The sequence below is a fragment of the Gekko japonicus genome, unplaced genomic scaffold, assembly GCF_001447785.1.
Source record: "Gekko japonicus isolate JY-2015 unplaced genomic scaffold, Gekko_japonicus_V1.1 scaffold1663, whole genome shotgun sequence".
Lineage (NCBI taxonomy): Eukaryota > Metazoa > Chordata > Lepidosauria > Squamata > Gekkonidae > Gekko > Gekko japonicus.
The window spans coordinates 332408-352668 of NW_015173184.1; the positions used below are offsets into that span (position 1 = coordinate 332408).

At 49.7% G+C, this 20261-nt stretch overlaps 1 protein-coding gene across 1 annotated transcript in view; it reads left to right on the forward strand.

The window, feature by feature from the left end:
- Positions 1–20166, forward strand: part of TAF3 (TATA-box binding protein associated factor 3) — a 218774-nt gene extending 198608 nt beyond the window's left edge. Inside the window, exons 5-7 of the mRNA XM_015422599.1 lie at positions 11265–11523; positions 15802–15908; positions 19479–20166. Of these exons, the coding sequence (XP_015278085.1) occupies positions 11265–11523; positions 15802–15908; positions 19479–19593 (481 nt within the window). The 3' untranslated portion in view covers positions 19594–20166. The remainder of the gene's footprint in view (positions 1–11264; positions 11524–15801; positions 15909–19478) is intronic.
- Positions 20167–20261: the final 95 nt, after the last annotated feature.

Consider the following 20261-nt stretch of genomic DNA (forward strand, 5'->3'; position numbering starts at 1 on the left):
CTTGATGACACATTCCGCCACCGCTTGGGAGGGGGAGGAGTACTGGGGTTTGCTCTGCTGCAGTGGACAGAAGGGTGGGATTTGGGCAGGAGCAATCTGAATGCCGTGTCAGCCCAGGCTACTCACCTGGGTAGCTGCAGGGAAGTTACTCTTTCCTTCCAGGTTCTCTGTATGCAAGTGGGGAGGATAAATTCAAACAACCCTCTCTATCCATGCTGAGCACAAGCACGGCTTAGTCTTCTTGTGCCCTTCCACCCAACACATAATTAAAGCTCCCTGGTTTGGGAAAGTCCTTTGCCTGAGACTCTGGATTGCTGCTGGCACTTTGTCCCATAGGCAAAGTAGAGCCACTGATAGACTATCCTCCTTGGATCTATCTAATCCCCTTTCAAAGCTGTTTATTCCTGTTCCTATCACAGACACACACACACACACACACAGAGCTCAACGGGTTGGATCCGGACTATCTAATGGCTGGATGGATCTTTTGTATTCACCCCCCACCCCACCCCCCACACACACACACTGCAGCCCACTGATCTCCACAAAATGCTGCTCCTGGGAGTTAGGGGACCCCGTCTCATGACATCAGGAGGGTCTGGAGCGGGAAGGGAGAGTCAGCGGAAATTGCAGATGGAGTCTGGATCCGACCCTGTGTGTGCAAGGATGTCTTATTCTCATAGGCAAGCAAGGAAGTGTACTGCATAGCCAGCTCCGCACTCATAGCTTTGGCGAAGGTCGTGGGAGTTTCCTGTGCACAAACCACCGTGGTCTGTGTCCCGTCATTGCAAATCGTTTTGTCATACGTCGCTGTAGAAATGACAAGAGAGAGCCCCAAATTGCGTTGCAGCTATTAGGAATTCCATGTCTTGTGTTCAGGTTGCTGTGTCTTTCAGATTTAGCAATGGTTAGAATATGAAGGAGGACACCGAGTTGGTTTGAAATCTCCCGATACCACATCTTTGGGGAAGGGAGTGTCTGCGTGCGCTACCTTTTAACTCTAGGTTTCCTCAGTTGCTTGAACTTTGGCCTGATCCAACATTGGCATCTCTTATGTTCTTATGACCCTGTGTGTGCAGGGATGTCTTATTCTCATAGGCAAGCAAGAAAGTGTACTGCGTAGCCAGCTCCGCACTCGTAGCTTTGGTGAAGGTCGTGGGAGTTTCCTGTGCACAAACCACCGTGGTCTGTGTCCCGTCATTGCAAATCGTTTTGTTATACGTCGCTGTAGAAATTACAAGAGAGAGCCCCAAATTGCATTGCAGCTATTAGGAATTCCATGTCTTGTGTTCAGGTTGCTGTTTCTTTCAGATTTAATGGTTAGAATATGAAGGAGGACACTGAGTTGGTTTGAAATCTCCCGATACCACATCTTTGGGGAAGGGAGTGTCTGCGTGCGCTACCTTTTAACTCTAGGTTTCCTCAGTTGCTTGAAGACTCGTTCTAACGAGGCTTCAAGGCTTTTCTCAGACACGCCTTCACTCTGGGATGGAAATATTTGTTGGCGTAGGGGGGCGGGGGAGATCACTCCGTTAATTTATTTTCTAAAAAAAAATCTTTTAATGAAGGGTATTATTGTGGTAATAGCCCTGTGCCAGACAAGCAACCTGTCGAGAAGCTAATCTCTGATCTGTGTGCTTTGAGCAGATTCTGGGTGGGCCTGATTATATTAAGAAGGTGCCACTATCTGTGTACTGAGGGGTGAAGAACGTAAGAACATAAGAAGCCAATGTTGGATCAGGCCAGTGGCCCATCCAGTCCAACACTCTGTCACACAGTGGCCAAAAATACCAGGTGCCATCAGGAGTTCCACCAGTGGGGCCAGGACACTAGAAGCCCTCCTGCTTTTGCCCCCCCCCCGGCACCAAGAATACAGAACATCACTTGCCCCAGCCTGAGAGTCCCTATCTATACCTTGTGGCTAATAGCCACTGATGGACCTCTGCTCCAGATGTTTATCCAATTCCCTCTTGAAGCCGTCCATGCCAGTAGCTGCCACCACCTCCTGTGGCAGTGAATTCCATGTGTTAATCACTCTTTGGGTGAAGAAGGACTTCCTTTTATCCGTTCTAACCTGACTGCTCAGCAATTTCTTTGAGTGCCAACGAGTTCTTGTATTGTTCCCAGAGTCACTCCTGTTGGTTCAGAAGGAATGTGGCATGGTAAAGAAGGCCACACTGTTCCTGTTCGGGGGGGGCAGGTTTATACGTGGTGTGCTGTGGATCTGACTAAAGCACATCACAGATTTCGGCGGGTTTGTGGTTCACGAAGCGATGTTTGCGAACTGAAGAGCCTCCTCGAACTTCCACAAATTTTGATGCCGTTCGTGAAGGTTCATGCAGAAAACGGGTTTAAATTGCTCTGAGCCATTTAAACCCTGCTTCTCTTCGTGAAAAAAGCTCCCCGCCACTCGGCTGTTTTGTTTAAATGGCTGGGAGCCATTGGAACCCCTGCTTTCTCTGCTCCCCGCCGCTTTTTGCGGGGAACAGAAAGCAGCGGTTTAAACTTTAAATGGCTCATGAGCTGATACGAACCATTCTGGTTTGCAAACTGGCTGGTTTGGTTCGTGGTTTAGCCACGAACCAAGCCACAAAAATGCGGTTTGGGCCCATCCCTACTTACAAACCGACTTTCAAATCCCTGGCATTCGTCCAGATTGTTGTTTGCGATTTGCCCTCATTTGACTTGAATGCTCTCTGCCTTCGCCGGCTGCGTGCTTGCACATCCTCTGCCTTCCAAATGGATGACAAGAGCCTCCCCTCCCCTTCAGAGATTGGCCCATCGCTTGCCAGCGTGGCATAACCCAGAACCATTTCCGCATCGAGTAGGGCTTCATCACCAAAGGGAATGGTGGCTGGCTTCAAGTGTGGGTTCTGTTGTAAACTGCAGAAGATCCCGGATATGAAATCTCAGTACCTTTGCCAAGAGAAACAGGCCAGTCTCGCCACTGTGCACATGTTGTAAGTCCACATTTGATCAATCACATTCCACCAGTCGCTTCTTTTATTAGTATCAGAGAGTAGCCGTGTCTGCAGTAGAACCGCTCGGTCCCGACCTGAATGACCCAGGCGAGCCCAGTCTGGTCAGATTTCGGAAGCTAAGCAGGGTCGGCCCCGGTTAGTATTTGGGTGGGAGACCACCAGGGAAGTCCACCAAGCAGAGGCAGGCAACAGCAAACCTGGAAGGTTACCTCAGAAAGTCGGACCAGAAACCAACGGGTTGAAATCAAAAGAGTTTTCGGCTAAACATTAGGAAGAACCTCCTGACCGTTAGGGTTCTCAGCGGAACAGGATTCCTCGGGAGGTGATGGGCTCTCCTTCTTTGGAGGTTTTCAAACAGTTCATAAAATACAATTAAATACAATAAAAAACCTATCATGGGCATATAAATTACTTAAAATAACAGTCATATTCATTTATTACAATTAAATACAATGTTACAATTACAATATTACAATGAAAAACCTATCATAGGCAGTGCTCCCCCTAAGCTGCGGAGTCTTGTGAGCAAAAAGTCCACTTTGTGAGCTACCGGCATTAAAGTGGTGAGCGAGCCATTTGACTCCTGCATGAATTAGTTTGCTCTGGAGCCCTCCTTCCTGCGCGAAGACAAAAAGGTGTGAGCCGGAGGCTAAAGAAACTGTGAGCTAGCTCACACTAACTCGGCTTAGAGGGAACGCTGATCATAGGCATATAAATTACTTAAAATAACAGTCATATTCATTTATTACAATTAAATACAATGTTACAATTACAATATTACAATGAAAAACCTATCATAGGCAGTGCTCCCCCTAAGCTGCGGAGTCTTGTGAGCAAAAAGTCCACTTTGTGAGCTACCGGCATTAAAGTGGTGAGCGAGCCATTTGACTCCTGCATGAATTAGTTTGCTCTGGAGCCCTCCTTCCTGCGCGAAGACAAAAAGGTGTGAGCCGGAGGCTAAAGAAACTGTGAGCTAGCTCACACTAACTCGGCTTAGAGGGAACGCTGATCATAGGCATATAAAATACTTAAAATAACAGCCGTATTTATTTATTTATTTCAGTTAAGTGGATTCGGATCCGGTTAGCATTTGGAAGGGAGACCACCAGGGGAAGCCCAGGGTCGTTACAAAAAGGCAGGCAATGGCAAACCACCTCTGAACGTCCCTAGCCTTGAAACCCCTGCAGGGTCGCCTCAAGTCGTATGTGACTTGGCGGAAAATAAATAAATAACCCTCAGCCAGGGGGCGGGGGGGGGACAGAGTACAAATATATGTGTGAAAGGTCAGTCGTCACCCCATCTCCTTCAACAGAACAATTTGACTCTGCGAGGGGGAAATCCCCCCCTCCCCCCGCAACGTAAAGGGGAGAGCTGGGAACAGGCCTTGGAAAATGCAGAGTTCGGAGGATGCCTTCTTGGAACCCGAATTTCATTCTTCCTTTCTTGGCCTTCCCCCCACCCACGGACCTCCCTCTCGACTGCGAGTGGGAAATCCCCTTCATGTTCTCCAGAACTCCGGGGTCAGTGAGATGCGATTGCCCGCCCCCGCCGAGATCAGTGCAGCGTCGGGCTCATATCCAAATGTGTCTCTTTTGCACAGATGGTCGGGCTCAAATCCAAATGGGGCTCCTTTGCGCAGATGCAAGCAGCGGGGGGGGGGGGAGTATCGCAGCTCTGCTTTATCAGAAAACCTTGATAAAACATTTGTTCTCCAGTCTTCTGCCTCTTGACTCTCTGTTTATTCCTCGACCGTCGATTGCCCTGTAGAGTTTCATGCCCCGACCTACTTATTTTTGTTGTTGTTGTTCAGTCGCACAGTCGAGTCCGACTCTTTGCGACCCCATGGACCAGATCACTTTTATGTAAAAGCTAGTGAATTCCACCGCTGGGGGATTCATAGGGTGGCCGTATTGGTCTGCCCATAGAAGAGCTGGATTCAAATCCTGTAGCAACTCGGAGACCAGCAGGATTTTCAGGGTATAAGCTTTCTCGAGAGTCAAAGCTCATACCCTGTCCTGCGAAGGGAACGTTGACTCTCGAAAGCCGATACCCCTAAAATCTTGCTGACACTGTGGCTCAGTGGAAGAGCCTCTGCTTTGCATGCAGAAGGTCCCAGGTTGAATCCCTCACATCTCCACTTAAAAGTATCAGGGGACAGGTGATGTGAAAGGTACTACTGGACTTGAATCTAGTTTTTCACCTGTTGGGCGCCCTGGCACTCTGCTATCCCTCCACTGCAGTAAGGAAGTATTTAGTGTAGAATGGGGGTTGGGGGTTCAGAGGGGTGTCGTTTTTGCAGCTGATGGCATGCACAATGCAAACCTCCATCCCCAATTTCTTTTACTCCTGTATCTTAGGTTGGGTTTATTCGACCCCAGTGCATTTAGTAAAGTACATTAGCAAAGGTTTAGTTAGTTTGTTTGTTTGATTGGGCGAGGGTTTAAAAAGACATTGTATAGAATCAAGATCCCTTCCTTGTGGATTCAAAGGGCAAATCATACACAGATAACCATAGAATTAGTGTGCCAGAAGCATGGGATATTGTAGGCACGCGTCTGAATCTTCCACCAGCTGAGTAGAAACCATGTGTTCTTCGACCATTACGTTGTATAGGTCTCCGAGGTCTCCATCTTGTAAAGTGTACACCTGTGATTTCTGGCCGCAGGAAAAATATGTCCCGTTAGCCTGACCAAAAATCTGTTTATCTGAATCTTCCGCCGGCTGAGTAGAAACCATGTGTTCTTCGATCATTACATCGTATAGGTCTCCAAGATCTCCATCTTGTAAAGTGTTGCACCTGTGATTTCTGGCTGCAGGAAAAATCTGTCCCGTTAGCCTGACCAAAAATCTGTTTCATAATAACATAAGAGACGCCAATGTTGGATCAGGCCAAAGGCCCATCCAGCCCAACTAATAGCCACTGAGGGACCTCTGCTCCATATGCTTATCTAATTCCCACAATCGTTTCAAACACAATCGTTCTAGCTGGCCTACAAAAGATGAACGCTGAGGATCTCCACCAGCTCCTTTTCGAAGAGGTCGTCCCTCACCTGGAGCACCAATATGAAGAGACTGTGATTCTGCGCATGACTTGCTCCTGCTTAGCCTGGAATTCCAAACTTGGTGCATTTACTACGGGACAGGGCAGTGTTTGCCTTTCAGAATGAAAAGCGTGGAAGGTTCCCCCCCCCCACACAATCATTCTAGCTGGCCTACAAAAGATGAATGCTGAGGATCTCCACCGGCTCCTTTTCGAAGAGGTCATCCCTTACCTGGAGCACCACTGTGAAGAAACTGTGATTCTGCGCATGACTTGCTCCTGCTTAGCCTGGAATTCCAAACTTGGTGCATTTACTACGGGACAGGGCAGTGTTTGCCTTTCAGAATGAAAAGCGTGGAAGGTTCCCCCCCCCCTGCTTTCAGACCTTGACTGTGATGTGGGCTGGAACGGCCTTTTGGATGCAGGTGTGGGACAGAGTTTGTCTCCACCCCCACCCCCCCGCATCCCTGTACTTGTGCCAGTGCAGGAGAATAGCCACAGTGTGCCGTCGCGGGCAGCGTTGTCAGCGAGAGTTACTTGTGCCCTTCGAGGATCCCTTATCCCTTTTTAATGAAAACATAACAAGAATTGTTCTATTTACTTCCTTTTGCAGCAAAAGTGGGGTTTAGTGAGTGGCTGCTCCAGCCATTGCACCTTGTCGGTTTTCCAACCCAAGTCCCCCTCTTTGGGAATCCACGCCAGAAAGGAAGATATCGCTTTGGGTGCCTTCGCACACACTACGTAATGCACTTTCAGGGCACTTTGCAGTGGGATTCGACTGCGTGAAATGGCAAAATCCGCTTGCAAACAGTCGCTGAAGTGGATTGAAACTGCATGATTTAGCATGTGTGAAAGTGCCCTTTGTGTCTGGAATGGAGAAGAAGAAGAAGAGATTGGATTGCTATCCCACCCTTCACTACCCAAAGGAGTTCAGAGCGGCTTACAACCTCCTTTCCCTTCCCCTCCCCACAACAGACACCCTGTGAGCAGTGCTCCCTCTAAGCTGTGGAGTCTTGTGAGCAAAAATTCTACTTCGTGAGTTACCGACATTAAAGTTGTGAGCCGGTGATTTGACTGCTGCAGAAATTACTTTGCTCCGGAGCCCTCCTTCCTGAGCTAAGACAAAAATGTGTGAGCCAGAGGCTAAAAAACTGTGAGCTAGCTCACACTGACTCAGCTTAGAGGGAACACTGCCTGTGAGGTAGGTGGGGCTGAGAGAGCTCTTTCGAGGACTGCCCTTGAGAGAACAGCTGTAAGAGAACTTGTGACTGACCCAAGGTCACACCAGCAGCTGCATGTGAAGGAGTGGGGAATCAAACCTGGTTGGTTCTCCCAGATTAGAGTCCGCGCTCTCAACCATTACACCAAACTGACTCTGATCTGCTTCCTGCCTTAACCTCATCCTTAGAATCTGCTCCTTTTTCCATGCCCACATATCTTTGTTTGTTTTTGTTATTTGTATTCACATTATTTATAGTTCGCCTTTTTCACCTGGACTCAAGGCGGATTACACAGCGTGGACCAATGGAGTTGACAGGATGGGATATTCAGTAAACAATGAGATAGGACTAGGGTTGTATAACCCACCAGAAACCTAAAAAGAGAAATGAAGCAAAACACAAGGGTGCTTTCACACACACTAAGTAACGCACTTTCGACCCACTTTCAGTGCACTTTGCAACGGGATTTTACTGTGCGAAATGGCAAACTCCACTCGCAAACGGTCGCTGAAGTGGATTGAAGCTGCATGATTTAGCATGTCTGAAAGCACCCTTAGCCGTAACACGACACCTTAAGTGACGCAAACGTTAACACAGTACAATCCTAGTTTCAGCAAGCTGTACGCAGTAGTCTCAACCGCAGCCCCTTGTCATTTTTCCAAGTAACTTTGTGAATCATTTCATACCATGCAACTCTTTGCATCGTTTACAGAAAGTTAGGAGAGTGCAAAATTTAAGTAGGTGGGGGGGACCGTGGGTAAAACGAAAGTCTCCTAATCAAACTGCAAGTTTGCCGTCTTTCAGCGCGATCGGCCACCTTACATAGAATGTAAGGAACTGCCTTACCCGGAATAAGTCCCTTATTCTGTCGTCCACTCTGCCTGGGAAGGTCTCTTTCCCAACACCTGGTACGCGAGGCCTCCCAGTTCAGGACGGGAGGGACTGAACCCGGGACCTTCTCCGTGCAAACTGAGTCCTGTCCAGTGTTTCCCCTAAGCTGAGTTAGTGTGAGCTAGCTCACAGTATTTTAGCCCCCGGCTCACAGGGTTTTGTCTCCGCTCAGGAAGGATGGCTCCAGAGCCAACTAATTTATGCAGTAGCCAAATTGCTCGCTCACCACTTTAATGCCGGTAGCTCAGAAAGTAGAATTTTTGCTCCCAAAACTCCACGGCTCAGAGGGAACATTGGCTCCTGTCCAATGTTCCCTCTAAGCTGTAGAGTCCTGTGAGCAAAAATTCTACTTTCTGAGCTACCGGCATTAAAGTGGTGAGCGAGCAATTTGGCTACTGCATAAATTAGTTGGCTCTGGAGCCATCCTTCCTGAGCTGAGACAAAAATGTGTGAACCGGAGGCTAAAAAACTGTGAGCTAGCTCACACTAAGTCAGCTTAGAGGGAACACTGCTCCTGTCCCCTTCTGAAAACTCCACCACTGATGATGTCACTTCCTGCTCCTTCAGGATCTGGCTGGACTTGGCGCTCGGACTATAGGAAGCAATTTCACTGTGTTTGCCCAATCAGTGTAATCGTGTGGATTTCTCTGTTCCGGTCTTCTGATTTCACCTTCCTCTTGCTAGGCCTTTGCCTGCCTAATTTGTCAGCCGCTCCCAAAAGCGCTGCGATTTCTCCTTTCGTTTACTCTTGTTATGTGCGTCAACCTCCACTGTTATTTTTCTACCCCTGGTTCTGTACAAAGTTGCTGCCTTTAAATATCAGTCACCTCCATCCCCCAACAGTGTCTTCATCCCGGTGTGTATGTACCATTTTGGAATACGAAAGACATTGTGTGTATCAGTCATTGTGGTGCACACGTGAACACATGAAACTGCCTTATACTGAAACTGCCTTATACTGCATCAGACCCTCGGTCCATCAAAGTCAGTATTGTCTATTCAGACTGGCAGCATCTCTTGTGGGCAGTGTTCCCTCTAAGCTGAGTTAGTGTGAGCTAGCTCACAGTTTTTTAGCCTCTGGCTCACACATTTTTGTCTCAGCTCAGGAAGGATGGCTCCAGAACACACTAATTTATGCAGTAGCCAAATCACCTGCTCACAACTTTAATGCTGGTAGCTCACAAAGTAGAATTTTTGCTCACAGGACTCTACAGCTTAGAGGGAACATTGCTCGTGGGTCTCAGGCAGAGGGCTTTCACATCGCCTCAACCCGATCCTTTTAAACGGAGATGCTGGAGATTGAACCTGGGACCTCCTGCATGCCGCGCCGAGGCTCTGCCACGGAGCCACAGCCCCTCCCACGAGGGTGCAATGTTTAGTGCGTTGGGCTAGGGCTAGAGAGACCTAGGTTCCAGTCCCGGCTTTGCCACGAAGCTCGTCTTTATTCCGCTCACTCAACCTAACCTACCTCACAGGATTGTTGTGAGATTGCAATGGAGGAGGGGCGAACCGTGTAGTCTCATGAGCTCTCTGGGGGAGAGCCAAGATAAAAATGGAAGCAATTGTATGTTCTAAGCAGACATGGCTGCTTCCATTGTCGTCTGAGGAAAGTGGCATCTTAGATCTTGATGGTGAGACGACAAAGGACACCGTCCATGATCTGCCTAGCCAAGGGGTCTCCAACACGGGGTGCCCATGGGTGCCATGCCGCCCACCAAGTGTTGTCTCCTGGTGCCTGCCAAGTGGATGGGACCACGTGGCGCTTTTCCCAGCAAGGCTTCTGATTGGCCGTTGGAGGTTTGATCGGTGGTGCGGATTTTTAAAACCGTCGCTTTGATATCAGCTGCCACCACAGCCCAGGGATCTCCACTGTGTGGCTGAAGGGAAGCGGTGGTGGCAGCCATTTTGTGGCTGGCTCCGCCTCTTGCAGCAGCCATTTTGTGTTGGAAGTCCAGAAGCGCTCGCAGGCTCAAAAGGCTTGGGGACTCCTGGCGTAGCCCATTGCCCTGAGCATTGGCCGTTTTTCTCGATTTAGCTTCTTCAGGTTCATTAGAACTCAAAAATGCATTTGTCTTCAGGGCGGCATCAGCTGGCCAAGGCTCTTGAGGCAGTGACTGTTTCGAAAGGGAGCGCCAGCCATTCTCCAGGGAGCTTGGTGGTTGCGGGCCCAGGACAGCAAATTTGAATTAGTGGCTCTTTGTGCCAGGCCTGTAGCCAGTATTATTTTTAAGTCAGGGGGGCATTTAAATTTCTTAGGGGGCACTGGCTAATCAAATTAAAGGAATACCTGGCTCCTTCCCTGCACACTGGGCTGGATGGGAAGTGGGGGGGCCTTGGCCAGTAAGTCAGGGGGCCTAGCCCCAAAATGCCCCCTGTAGGTACGGGCCTGGTTTCTGCTTCCCAACTAAACGGCTAATGCAATCCCAGGCCATGCCTGTCCCCTGCCGTCCCTGTGTCCTTTCATACAATAAACGGAACAACTTCCCCGCCTCCTGAGTGTGCTTTTTTTGCATCAAGTCCCACCAAGGGCATCTCAGTGGACCAATTCCTGTGGCTGTCGAGGAGATGCCTTCTCTTTGGGGACTCAACAAATCCACACGTTCGGAACACCAGTGTGGGATCCTTTATAAGGTTTTCACAATAGGGTCGCTTTCACGCGGCTTCCAAGTTTGCAGGCCAGTTTTAAGTGGTATGTTAGCCCCAGTCGCATGGTCTCGAAAGCTAAGCAGGGTCAGCCCTGGTTGCCGCTTGGACGGGAGACCACTCCAGGGTCGCCACGCAGAGGCAGGCGATGAATGGCAAAACTCCTCTGTTCGTCTCTTGCCTCAAAACTCACGTGGGGTGGCTGCAACACAGCTGTGACCCGATGGCCAAAAAATCCAAACAATCTATGTTATATGGAGTTTATTTTCAAGGCTTTGCCCATCCCAAAACCATGGGGTATAATGGGGTCAAATTAAACATCGCCCTCGTCACCCTGGAGGTTTCATTTGGGCACTAATGGGTCTTACGGGTAACAGAAAAATCTCCCCGGTACTGACCAAAAAAACATTCCCGTCCTCATGTCGTATCGGGCATCGTTTCAGCACAGTGTGATGTCAGCTTTTGTTTCTCTTCTCTTTTGCTTGACAGCGTCATCAGCAAAGTGGTAACGACACCGGAGGCTAAACCATCCTCTCTCCTGGTTCGGCCCAAAACGCCGCCACCTCCCCCATCCCCGACACCGGCTCCTGTCCACGTACCCCCTCCTCCGCCTCCGGTCATCCCGCCGCTGCCTCCAGCCACGATTTCCCCGGCTCTGATTCCTCCTCCGTCTCCTGCGATGTCCGCCGCTGGAGGCTCCAAAGCCCCCGTCCGAAGCGTGGTCACGGAAACCGTCAGCAATTACGTGGTACGTAAAAGAACGTATTTGAGCACAAATGTGTGTATGTTGATGCTAGTCTACCAAGCCCTTGGTCGGGGCAGGTTTTGTTTGTTGTCTTTACACAAGGTGTAAAATCAGCTAGAAGGGCTGCAGTGGCTCAGAGGTTAGGACGCTGAACTGCAGACTGGAAGGCCGGTAGTTCAGCAGTTCGAGACCCGAGTGCCACGTGACAGAGTGAGCTCCCGTCTCTGGCCCCAGCTCCTGCCAACCTAGCAGTTTGAAAGCAAGACATTGCAAGTAGATCAATAGGTACCGCTTTGGTGGGAAGCTGACAGCGTTCCGTGCGCCTCGGCGTCTAGTCATGCCGGCCACATGACCACGGAGATGTCTTTGGACAGCGCCGGCTCTTCGGCTTGGAAACGGAGATGAGCACCACATCCCTATAGTCGGATTCGACTGGTTTTCGAGCAAGGGAAACCTTTACCTTTACCTAAAATCAGCTAGAGGCCTAAAAATGCCTGTCAAGCTGCCTTCGATTCAATTTGTCTGTCGCTACTTGCTGCACAGGTTATTCTTTTTATTTATTCTATTCATTTCTCCTTGTTCGGATCGCTACTCTCCTTCCCGCAACAGCTTTTTGTGGTTTGTTTGGTTTTTTTTAAAAAAAAAATCCTACAGATTCTGAATTTCATAGGAATCAGAAAACCGTGCGTTCTTAAAATTGATACCAAAATTGCTAGCGATAACCTGCCAGTCGACGCGAGCCCGACTCGAGAAACCCCAGCGGCCTTCGTGCCAGGAATACTGTAATTCCGAATAATGTATCCTAAATATGCCACGTCGGAAAGGGAGAGGTGGTCGCGAACGGTCTCCCCCGCTCTCTTTTCCATTTACCCTTCAGTAAATGGAACGGCGGGATAAATGTCAAAGGCATGGAAAGTTACTCAGTAACCATTTTTATACCCTTGATCTTATCAGTTAGTTGAGTTGGAAGAGTTTGGCTAATAAGTAATAAGACAGCAATACACACACACCGTTCTCCGAGTAGGAGATGCCGGCATTCTGTCGCAGAAGCCAGAGGAAGAGAAGGTGAGCTTGCAAAGCGAGGAAAGCTGTCCCGGCCGTAACCCCAGCCTGCCTCGCCGGCCTCCCAGTGCAAGGCACAGTACAGGGAGCACGTCTCTACTCTCTCAGAGACGAGCCAGCGATCTTGCAGATCCAGGGAGTCACAGCCAAGAGACGCATAAGGTGGGGGTGGCGGAGCCGGCTGCGGGAAACGGGGAAGTCTGTGCTACATATCTGCTCTGACAGCCCGATCTCATCTAATCTTGGAAGCTGAGCAGGGTCAGCCCCGGTTAGCACTTGGGTGGGAGACCCCCCCAAGAAAGTCCAGCGCGTCACTACGCAGAGGGGGGCAGTGGCAAGCCACCTCTGCACGTCTCTTGCCTTGGAAATCTTCTGGGGTCACCATTAACACAGCTACAGCTTGACAGCGCTTTCCCCCACCAATAGCAAATGGTAACGACATCTTCCATAAGCACAGGGCATTTTTTATTTTTTTATTTTTTTGCCCTCCCCGGCCTGGACGGTCCAGGCTCTCCCGATCTCATCTGACCTCAGAAGCTAAGCAGGGTCAGCCCTGGTGAGTACTTGGACGGGCGGCCAGGCCCAATGTTCCCTCTAAGCTGTGGCATCTTGTGAGCAGAAGTTCTGCTTTGTGAGCGACGGGCATTAAAGTTGTGAGCGAGTGATTTGGCTACTGCATAAGTTAGTTTGCTCTGGGGTCCTCCTTCCTGAGCTAAGGCAAAAATGTGTGAGCCAGAGGCTAAAAAACTGTGAGCTGGCTCACACTAACTCGGCTTAGAGGGAACACTGGCGGCCACCCAGGAAGTCCAGGGTCGCTACGCAGAGACAGGCCGTGGCAAACCACCTCTGTTTGTCTCTTGCCGTGAGGACTCTGCGGGGTCACCAGAACTCAGGATTGACAGCGTTTTCCACCCCAACATAATGCCCTCACCAGTATCAGTCCCTGAGTCTGGGTAAGGTAAAGGTAAAGGTTTCCCTTGCTCGAAAGCCAGTCGAATCCGACTCTAGGGATGTGGTGCTCATCTCCGTTTCCAAGCCGAAGAGCCAGCGCTGTCCGAAGACGTCTCCGTGGTCATGTGGCCGGAACGACTAAACACCAAGGCGCACGGAACGCTGTTCCCTTCCCTCCGAAGTGGTACCTATTTATCTACTTGCAATTCCCTGCTTTTGAACTGCTAGGTTGGCAGGAGCTGGAACTAGAGACGGGAGCTCACTCCATCACTTCTTAGCCTTGGACGATTTGCACAATCCAAGGGTTTTTTGACTAGACGCCGAGGCGCATGGAACGCTGTCAGCTTCCCACCGAAGCGGTACCTATTGATCTACTTGCAATGTCTTGCTTTCGAACTGCTAGGTTGGCAGGAGCTGGGATCAAGAGACGGGAGCTCACTCCGTCACATGGCACTTGGGTCTGGAACTGCCGAGCTACCGGCCTTCCGATCTGCCGTTCAGCGTCTTAACCTCTGAGCCACCGCAGCCCCTGAGTTTGGGTAGCACCTGACAATCAAAATAACTAAATGAGGGTGTTTGCTTTTGCTGTTCAGCCCAAAGGCTCCTTAGGTAAAGGTAAAGGTTTCCCTTGCTCGAAAGCCAGTCGAGTCCGACTCTAGGGTTGCGGTGCTCATCTCCGTTTCAAAGCCAAAGAGCCAGTGCTGTCCGAAGACGTTTCCGTGGTCATGTGGCCGGCATGACTAAACACCGAGGCGCACGGAACGCTGTTACCTTCCCACCGAAGCGGTACCTATTTACCTACTTGCAATGTCTTGCTTTCGAACTGCTAGGTTGGCAGGAGCTGGAACTAGAGACGGGGGCTCACTCCATCACTTCTTAGCCTTGGACAATTTGCACAATCCAAGGGTTTTTTGTTTTGTTTTGTTTTTACCATTCAGACCCTTAACACTACCATTTTGTTGTTGGATTCCATCAACGTTCCTTCTCCCAAAACAGGAAGTTGGATTTGTTTTGGGTGCTTGCAGGCAGGGTGTGAGGGCGGTGGGGCCGCCCCATCACTCAGTGACAGGGCACAGGCACATGAACACATGAAGGCTGCCTTATACTGAATCAGACCCTCAGTCCATCGAGGTCAGTAACGTCTACTCACACTGGCAGCTGCTCTCTAGGCAGAGGTCTTTCACATCACCTCCTACCTGGTCCTTTCAGCCGGAGATGCCGGGGACTGAACCTGGGACTTTCTTGCATGCAAAGCAGAAGCTTTTCCACTGAGCCGTGGCCTCTTCCACTGTGCCACACCCTTCCATGCCAGAAGGTCCCAGGTTCAAGCCACGGCACCCTGTCAGTCAAGACTATTCAATTACAGAGGCGGAGATTTGTTGATTCCAGATGGATGAAGAAATACACCTCCAGTTTGGTGTAGTGGTTAGGAGTGCGGACTCTAATCTGGGGCAGCCGGGTTTGATTTATTTATCATTTGTTTATTATTTTTGATTTATATCCCGCCTTGCCTGCACACTCCCATTCACCACTCCTCCAAATGCAGCTGCTGGTGTGACCTTGGGTCAGTCACAAGTTCTTTCAGAGCTGTTCCCTCAGGCGCAGTTCTCGAGAGAGCGCTCTCAGCCTCACCTCCCTCACAGAGTGTCTGCTGTGGGGAGGGGAAGGGAAAGGAGATTGTAAGCCGCTCTGACACTCCTTCGGGTAGTGAAGGGCGGGGTATAAATCCAATCTCTTCTTCTTCTTTCCTGACTAACAGATGGCTCTGCCACAAATCTTTCTCTCTTTTCTGATTACCGTGCTGAAAATAACACATTTTCAGATTTTCTTCCTTAAACAATGAGGGATAGAAAGTTTTATTTTAGAAAAAAGAAAGGGAGCAGTGTCCCAAGATGACAACTGAACTGCCCGATCAAGGCATCTCGGGGCTACAGGGTGATCCAGATTCCACCATTCTGAGTGGTGTGGAAATACCTGAATTGTTTCGGGTACACTTTGATATGGGCCTTTAAAAGAGGCAGTTCAAATTCTCGGCTCTTTCTGATGTGCAGGGTGCCTATAGAGGCGCCGCATTCCAGCCTTCTAAATCCCATAGAAACGCATAACAATAGGATACCTCTGTGAGTGCCCAGACACCTTTGTAATATCACGCCTGTGTCAGTGCTGGAATCACTCAATAGCTTTGAAGGGTGTAATCGGGAGTGCATCGCCGTCTTTGAGAGCTCCCTATAGCCACGCTGCCAACTTCTCCCTGCTTTTTTAACCCAGATCCGAGATGAATGGGGCAACAAGATCTGGATCTGCCCGGGCTGCGAGAAGCCAGACGACGGCAGTCCGATGATCGGCTGCGACGACTGCGATGACTGGTATCACTGGTGAGTGGCGTAGGCCTCCCCTCGTTCCTTAAACTAGGATGTGGAACAGGACCGTTATTTAGGGATGCCAGCCTCCAGGTGGGAGCTGGGGATCCCCTGGAATCAGAGCTCATTTCCAGACTACAGAGATCTGTTCCCCTGGAGAAAATTGATGCTTTGGAGCAATGTTCCCTCTAAGCTGTAGAGTCTTGTGAGCAAAAATTCTATTATGTGAGCTACTGGTATTAAAGCTGTGAGTGAGTGATTTGGCTACTGCATCAGTTAGATTGCTCTGGAGCCACCCTTCCTGAGCTAAGACAAAAATGTGTGAGCCGGAGGCTAAAAAACTGTGAGCCAGCTAACTCAGCTTAGAGGGAACACTGCTTTGGAGGGTGAACTCTGGCATCGTACCCCATTGAGGTCCCTGTCCTCCCCAGGCTCCACCCCCAAATCCCCAGGAGTTCCCCAACCAGGATCTGGTCACCGTACCCCCCTGTCCCCCACTGATGGGCAGGGGGCACCTGGCAACTCTAGATTGGTTCCAGGTTTTGGGAGGCCCTGTGCCAAGAGTTCCCAACCAATGCGCCCTCTAAGCTGTGGAGTTCCTGTGAGCAAAAATTCTGTATTGTGAGCTACTGGCATTGAAGTTGTGAGTGAGCGATTCGGCTACTGCATCAATTCGTTTGCTCTGGAGCCCTTCCTGGGCTAAGGCAAAAATCTGTGAGCCAGAGGCTAAAAAACTGTGAGCTGGCTCACACTAGCTCAGCTTAGAGGGGACATTGTGAATCCCAACCCCTCTCCTCTGCCCACCATCAGTCCCTCATGCCCTCGTTCCCTCCCACCTGCTCGAGTGTCCTCCCCGTGTCTGTCCAGAGGCACTCTCACTGCCCATGCTCATAGCTGCCTGCAGACCATTCCCCAGCAGCACCCGGTGCAGCTGAGAACAGGGGTGGCAGAGTGCAAGGAAGTGAGTGGACCGGGGTGGGGTGGGGGGCTGGTGGCAGTGGGCCTGCCAGAAATACTCTGCTCCAGCAGCTGCCCCATCTGACAGTACGTTGACGCCGGCCTTGATGTAGAATCATAGAGTTGGAAGGGGCCTCCAGGGTCACCTAGTCCAACCCCCTGCACAAGGCAGGGAATTCACAAAGACCTCCCCACACACACACAACCCCCAGCGACCCCTGCTCCATGCCCAGAAGATGACAGAAAACCCCCCAGGATCTCCAGGCAAACTGGCCTGAAGAATAATGGCTTCCTGACCCCAAAGTGGCGATCAGCATTTTCCCCTGGGCATGTAAGAAAGGGCCACAAGAACTAAGCAGTGAGGCAACCCTTCCTGCCCTCCCTTCTCGTGATCTGCCTAAGTTCACAGAATCAGCATGGCTGTCAGATGGGCCATCTAGCCTCTGCTTAAAAACCTCCCAAGAAGGAGAGCCCACCACCTCCTGAGGAGGCCTGTTCCACTGAGGAACCGCTCCAATCGTCAGGAAGTTCTTCCTAATGTTCAGCCGAAAACTCTTTTGATTTAATTTTAACCCGTTGGTTCTGGTCCAATAAGAACATAAGAACATAAGAGATGCCAATGTTGGATCAGGCCATCAGACATTTAAATTTTTTCATAGTCGCTTGGAGGTGACTCTTGTGCTCGGAGGTCATAGAATCACGAGAGTTGGAAGGGGTCCTACAGGCCATCTAGTCCAACCCCCTGCTTCTGTGCAGGATCTGCCTCAAGCATCCCTGACAGGTATTTCCCCATCCTCTGCTTGACGACTGCCAGTGAGCAATTGGGTGTTTTAAAAACAGCCCCGCAGCTAGGGATTTTTGTGTGTGTGAGGGGGCCTTGGGGAGGCCAGCTAATTAAATCGGGGGGGGGGGGGCAGCTGCCCTCCCTCCCAGCAAGGGCAGCCCTTCCCTGTATCCTATGGCTCCCTTCCGCTAGCGGTGCAAGGAGCCTCCTGTCCTTCCTAGAGCCATGGTGCCCAGCCCAATTCCGTAGCAATCAACCACTTTGGAGTCCCTGAACCTGACCGTTGCTTCATGATGTCAGCAGTGCTGTAGTTTCATCCTCCCAATCTTGTAGCTGACCGTGACTTCAGATGTTCTGGAGCCTCAACGCCAAGGCTGTGTATAGATGCTCAACGAACAATAGCCAATTGTGTACACAAAATATGTATTGTGTTGCTGTGAAATTCAAATAGATACAGAGTATTATATAACATGTACAATAAAGGTGTGCAACTTCAAACCGACGTGCAATTACAGAACCGATGTGCAACTTCGAACTGCAAAAACCGTTTTTTGCTACTCGTGAACAAGTCCGTAGACAGTTAACAAATCATCAACCTTCATACAAGACGAATACGTTCCTATGAGCAGTGTTCCCTCTAAGCTGAGTTAGTGTGAGCTAGCTCAGTTTTTTAGCCCCCGACTCAACAAGTTTTTGTCTTAGCTCAGAAGGGATGGCTCCGGAGCAGACCAATTTATGCAGCAGCCAAATCGCTCGCTCACAACTTTAAAGCCAGTCGCTCACAAAGTAGAATTTTTGCTCACAAGGCTCCACAGCTTAGAGGGAGCATTGCCTACGAGTGTTTGCAAGGTGTATCAAATATCTAAAGGCGGGCCACTGTGTTCAACAGAGAGAGAGAAATCAAAATCTAGCCTCCTGTACAGAAATTACATAAATGCAGGGCTTTTTTTGTAGAAAAAGCCCAGCAGGAACTCATTAGCATAATAGGCCACACCTAACAACAGAAGCTCATTAGCATATCCAGCCACACCCATGAGAGCATAGCTCATTAGCATATTAGGCTGCACCCCCATGTTACCAGAAGTGTCGACATCCAGCCACACCCACCTTTTGCTTCTTATTCTGTTTACCTTGTTTGTTGTCAAAACCCAGGGCCTTTTTTTGTAGCAGGAACTCCTTTGCATGTTAGGCCACACACCCCTAATGTAGCCAATCCTAACGAGTTTCTGCTATTGGGTGTGGCCTATTATGCTAATGAGTTCCTGCTGGGCGTGGCCAACTCGGGAGCCAGCCGGAACTCCGTTCCTGTGCGTTCCTGCCCAAAAATAGCCCTGCATAAATGGGATCCCACTTAAAATAAGCTGAACGCAGCAGTATAGACCACAGTCGCTAATCATTTATCCAAGCAAGTTTGTCAAACCGTTTTATTAGTTTTGATTTCTCTCTCCCTCTGTTGATACAGAGTATTATATAGAAGAAGGCTCCCTCTCCTCTCCACCTTTATTTTTGATATGCCTTGCGAACTCTCATTGACACTTATTATTCTTGTATGAAGGTTGATGATTTGTTAACTTTATACAGACTTTTTTCCAAGTAGAAAAAATGGTTTTTGCCATTCGAAGTTGCACATCGGTCCTGTTCAGAAGAAGACTCATGAAACGAACCCATTATCCAGAAATGTCATCATATTTGTATTTTGGACCCTTATTGTACATGCTACATAATACTTTGTATTTGAATTTCATAGCGCGCTCGTTGCTGAGATAACAGTAAATGCTTTTCCTCTTGGAACACTCGTCTGTTTCCTTACATTTGTGTGTGTGTGTGTTCGTCAACCTCCCCAGGCCTTGCGTTGGAATTACGGCAGCTCCCCCCGAAGAAATGCAGTGGTTCTGCTCCAGGTGTGCCAGCAAGAAGAAAGATAAAAAACACAAGAAGTGGAAACACAAAGCCCACTGAAGTCGTCGCAGAGATTTCCCGGACTGTCGCTTCAGCACTTCTGCCCCGACTTCTTTTGTGGAGGAATTCTGCCGCCCCCGTCCGTCACCATCAAGTTTCCGGGATTGTGATTCTTGCAAGAATCCCGAAGAAGCAGATATGGTCTGTTATGAGCCGGCTTTTTTTCTCTCTTTTCTTTCTTTTTAGCCTCCACTCCCATCATCAAATGACTCAGGCCTCGACCAAGAATTGTCTGCCACGGACTCACCGGCTGAAAAGCCACGGACCGAGCGGCTCTTACATGCCAGCAGGCGCATTGGCATTTGTAAATACCGCTGCCCTGCCCCGTCTTGTCTGTCCTTCTTCCGAGCCCCTACCCAGAGAAACGGGAAAGGGTTTGCAAATCCAAGCAGCCGTCTTAGGAGAGCCGCTCGGAACGATTCCGAAAGCTCGCCGCTCCCCATCCCGCAGTCGGATAATCCTAAATGACACAGGGAGGGGGTGAAGCGGCTGGTAAATATTTTTGTGATAAGAACATATGGAGCTTTTCTTCTCTCTTTTCTCCCGCTCCACCCCCCCCCCCTCCCCTTTTGGTTTCTGAGACTTAACACAAATAAAACAAAACACTTGAGTTTTTTGTGAAGTGGCTTCTGGTTTTTTTTAAAAAGAAAAGCTGCTTTTGTGGCCCG